The sequence below is a fragment of the Entelurus aequoreus genome, linkage group LG14, assembly GCF_033978785.1.
Source record: "Entelurus aequoreus isolate RoL-2023_Sb linkage group LG14, RoL_Eaeq_v1.1, whole genome shotgun sequence".
Classification (NCBI taxonomy): domain Eukaryota; kingdom Metazoa; phylum Chordata; class Actinopteri; order Syngnathiformes; family Syngnathidae; genus Entelurus; species Entelurus aequoreus.
In genome coordinates, this window is record NC_084744.1 from 41,855,250 (window position 1) to 41,860,249 (window position 5,000).

Genomic DNA, 5,000 nt, shown 5'->3' on the forward strand with positions numbered 1-5,000 from the left:
GCATAATGAAGTAGAGAGGACACCTTAGAAGGAGTTAGACAGTTCTTATGAACAAATCCCATCTCTCAAACCCTTGACCCTTTATCAGGCAATACACTTTCAACCAGCAATTACCGTCTTTACTAGAGATGTCTGAGAATATTGGCATAAAACTTTTTTTTTTTTTGCTGCCAATAACAATATCGGGTGATGTATTGCCTGGATTGTGGCGCGTGAGTGATGACCTCATCTAAATGTGCCGTGCTCCACAGAGCAACAAGCTAAGTACGTCACATGAATTATTTCAAGGTTTGCCCTTCAGATTGTAAATATGCAATTTGCGATGACTGTAACGCTGGTTGTACGAGGGGGGAGGAGGGGGCCTTCCTTCAATACTTCTAATTGAACATCACACCTCAGGAAAAATCACTTCAAGTCACATGCAGCGTTTATGCAGCAACTGAAAAAACCTACGCCTGATACCCAGTGAACCATTTCCAGACTTTCTTACTAAGCCCTTTTGTTCTTTTGTGGATGTTTGCGTCACATAAAAATGTGCAGCTTTTCAAATTGTATAGTTGTCAGCCTTATTTAATTGGATTCCTAATTATGAATTGACAATTGTTGACTATTGGTCTTGACTATTTTGTTAAACTAACACTTAAAGGCCTACTGAAATGATTTTTTTTAATTTAAACGGGGATAGCAGATCCATTCTATGTGTCATACTTGATTATTTCGCGATATTGCCATATTTTTGCTGAAATGATTTAGTAGAGAACAACGACGATAAAGTCCGCAACTTTTGGTCGCTGATAAAAAAAAGCCTTGCCTATACCGGAAGTAGCGTGATGTCACAGGGGATAGGGCTGCTCACATTTCCCTATTGTTTACACCAGCAGCGAGAGCGATTCAGACCGAGAAAGCGACGATTACCCCATTAATTTGAGCGAGGATGAAAGATTTGTGGATGAGGAACGTCAGAGTGAAGGACTAGAGTGCAGTGCAGGACGTATCTTTTTTCCCTCTGACCGTAACTTAGGTACAAGGGTTCATTGGATTCCACACTCTCTCCTTTTTCTATTGTGGATCACGGATTTGTATTTTAAACCACCTCGGATACTATATCCTCTTGAAAATGAGAGTCGAGAACGCGAAATGGACATTCACAGTGACGTTTACCTCCCCGACAATACATCGGTGAAGCTCTTTAGCTACGGAGCTAACGTGATAGCATCGGGCTCAAATGCAGATAGAAACAAAATAAATAAAACCCTGACTGGAAGAATAGACAGAAGATCAACAATACTATTAAACCATGAACATGTAAATACACGGTTAATCATTTCCAGCTTGGTGAAAATTAACAATGCTGTTGCTAACGACGCCATTGAAGCTAACTTAGCTACGGAGCGGCGGCGGGCGTTGTAGCTTTCGACGACACCCCAGCCGCCATCAGAGTCGGCAAGAAACATATATTTCCCCAAAGTTACGTACGTGACATGCACATAGCGACACGCACGTACGGGCAAGCGATCAAATGTTTGGAAGCCAAAGCTGTACTCACGGTAGCGCGTCTGCTATCCATCTCAAAGTCCTGCTGGTTGTGTTGCTGTAGTCTGCCGCTAATACACCGATCGCACCTACAGCTTTCTTCTTTGTAGTCTCCATTGTTCATTAAACAAATTGCAAAAGATTCACCAACACAGATGTCCAGAATACTGTGGAATTTTTCGATGAAAACAGAACTTTTTGTATGGTGACACATTGGGTACCAATACTTCCGTTGCCGCCGTGACGTCACGCGCATACGTCATCATACATAGACGTTTTCAACCGGAAGTGTGGCGGGAAATTTAAAATTGCACTTTATAAGTTAACCCAGCCGTATTGGCATGTGTTGCAATGTTAAGATTTCATCATTGATATATAAACTATCAGACTGCGTGGTCGGTAGTAGTGGGTTTCAGTAGGCCTTTAAGATCCACTTTGTACATCCTTATATTACACACTTGTTCTTTTCTGATTACATACAATGGAACCTTGCTTTACCAACCCCTTATCGTACAAGCTTTTCGATTTACAAACCACAGGCCGAATAAAAATATGAGTTGGTGTACGAACCTTGTCTCAGAGTACAAACGGTTTATCAATCCATTGTGTGCCTCGCAGCGCAGCTCATTCAGTCAGCACAGTGTTTCTGTCGTTAGCTACTACGCCAGGTGGTACTTTAAAATGTTTTTAAAAATTGTTTTCTAGTTTTGCAAGCACAATGTGGTTTGAAAATTGAAGAAGTATCCACAGCGTTAACCAACAAGGTAATGATGATTTTTTTCTTTTAAATTCCTCATCATTGTAGCTACCCGTCTGTTAAAGCTATGGTGTTTTGTGATTTCAAACTGTGAATGCACCACAGGGCTAGTGACAGTGTATGTGTGTCAGCAGGACTGCTGCATAGGAGGAGGGCAGTTCAGCTAGTTGTTGTTAAATAGAAAGTTGGTCCACAGCCCCCTTGCTATGTTTGTTTGATATTCAGTACTGAATTGAATTTTATATTGTGTTAAAACTGTACAAACATTTACTAAAATATAGACTTTTGGCAAGGCTGAAACTCATTCTTAAGGAAAAATTTACTTCAATATAAAAACTTGTCAATTTGTGAACCAGTTCAGTTTGTAAATGGTTATACTGCATTTTTTGTTATTTTTGCAAATTTACAACATTTTTCTTAGAAAACTATGACTGTATTTACAACTTGTTTCAGGCTAAAATGTTTATTCTGGTTGCTTATAGCTACCACCTGAGGTCCCGTGGATAGATGCAGCTACTGTGGCAGGGAAAGCTTTGTCTCAAAGTACACCTGTCTATTAGTATGTCAACTTCTGCAAAGTTTAGAGAAAATGGTGGTGGTCTCCTAATGTATCAATATCTCTTCCTGTTGCTGGTTATGGTTAGCTGGAGCTCATTTCAGAGGCGTCCAGGCTCGAAGCCTGGGCCTGAGAATAATAGCGCATTACTCACTGTGATAGCCAGACTTCTTCTGCATGGCGGTTACAGGACAATCTTTATGAGCCAAGAGGAGCTGCTTCAGCTGAGCCACTTCGTTTCTCAGCAGGGTGACTTCACTCTTGTTTGGGGGACAGGAGACAATGGTTAGATGGCCGCAATGTTTGGACACTCATGCAAAATGTGCGCATGCACACTTCAAGGCTGGCAAGGAAATAAAGTTCTGGAGCCTATATTTATATATTATTAGAATTAAAGAAATATATAACAGCAAAAGTACCATATGGTGCAAGTCTTAGGCCACCATGAGCTTTGTTTTTTTAGTGACTGTTCACACATTTAGAGTCAAACAGTAGGACAGTTAACAGAATTACTAGATAAATACCAAACTTTATGGAGGGGTGAATGTGTGCCAAGAGAAAAAAACTAATACATTTTTGGTGAAAATCTGTATAAAAAAATACAATAATTTATTTTTTACTCAGCCAAGCGTCCTTTGAAAAACTGAATCGCCTCATATTTAGAAAGGAATGTAAGTGTCCGTATTGAGCCTAAAAGAGACATACTTTGTCAAGAATACTATACAATACAATTTATTCGAATCATGTTAAAAATAAATAACAGTTCAAACAACCACACATGAATAACTCAACATGTCCAAAAAGGAGTATAAAGAAACCAAGTTTATTTGTTCCCACTTTGTCCAATATTAAGTGTCAGATGCCATGTACACTGTTCAAGTTCCTTACTTAGTCCATTCTATAGTTTCGTTCCATGTGCAGACACACTAAATGCCTTTAATGTTGTGGAATTTTTTTAGATTCTATATACCGTATTTTCCGCACTATAAGGCGCACCGGATTATAAGGCGCACCTTTAATGAATGGCCTATTTTAAAACTTTGTTCATATATAAGGCGCACCGCATTATAAGGCGCATAGAATAGACGCTACAGTTGAGGCTGGGGTTACGTTATGCATCCCGTAGTTGCGAGACCCGTTGTGGCTCAATATTGGTCCATATATAAGGCGCACTGTCAGCTTTTGAGAAAATTGGAGGTTTTTAGGTGCGCCTTAAAGTGCGGTATTCCTAAAATTGTATTAGTCCTCTCTCGTTGAGGATTGTTCTTTATTTTGTGGTAGCCTGCTTTGTACATAATACTCGCTGTTTGGAAGTGTACAATATATATACATTTCAGTATTTTAAGTTTAATTAACAAGGAATTTGTATGTTCGCTAGCATTATGAACTATCTTAACTGCTCTTTTCTGCAGTTTTATTAGTAAATGAAGTGTACTTTTAAGAATTGTTTTCCCAAATCGCTACACGTTAACTCAGGTATGGTAAGACCAGAGAACAGTACAGAATCCGCAGTATTACCATGACAATAAAAAAAATAGCTTGTTAGATATAAATGGAATTAATTAATGACAGGGCACTTTATTTACTATTAATACGGCAAAATGATTCCCAGCCCTTTCCTGCTGTAGCACTAGTATCAGAACAAAATAGCAGAATTGACCAACTCCTTTGTTAATCCCTGCCTTTAGAAGCATAGGGCGTTTGCGTAACCATCGTAAACAACTGGTTTACCGTGGCAACCGCGAACAGGAAAAAGCCTAAAGTTCAGTTCATTTTGTACAAAAAAAAAAACCTATTGAAGAATATGTTTCTCATGTTTTGGCAATACTCCAAAACACACATCTAACTAAAATTTGGTTTGAGTCAAATAGTATAAAATTGTTCCACACAAATAAAAAATGACACCACTCCGATATGGGTGATGACATTCGGGTCGACTGACCCCGCTAATAAGGGGCTGCTTATTTATTTTCTAAAGCAACCCAAATAAAAGGAATACTTTTTTTTTGGTTAATGAGAATATACTGTCAATAATTGCAGTCTAAAGATGAGCCAGCACTAAATCCAATGTATAAGTCCAACGCACATGTTAAAACAAAACATGCACTACAAGGAGCGCTTTTGTAATTGTTGCTGCAACTTTGTAGACGCTGC

The 5,000-nt window shown here is 39.0% G+C and overlaps 1 protein-coding gene and 1 long non-coding RNA gene across 6 annotated transcripts in view; one reads left to right on the plus strand and one right to left on the minus strand.

The window, feature by feature from the left end:
* The window catches only part of LOC133665394 (uncharacterized), a 707,793-nt gene that overhangs the window by 540,026 nt on the left and 162,767 nt on the right, over positions 1 to 5,000 (plus strand). The gene's annotated exons all lie outside the window — the stretch shown is intronic.
* atf2 (activating transcription factor 2) overlaps positions 1 to 5,000 on the minus strand; it is a 47,870-nt gene that overhangs the window by 1,617 nt on the left and 41,253 nt on the right. For all 5 annotated transcript variants that reach the window (XM_062069923.1, XM_062069921.1, XM_062069924.1 and 2 more), the window contains one exon: positions 3,001 to 3,106. In XM_062069923.1, coding sequence (XP_061925907.1) covers positions 3,001 to 3,106 — 106 coding nt within the window. The remainder of the gene's footprint in view (positions 1 to 3,000; positions 3,107 to 5,000) is intronic.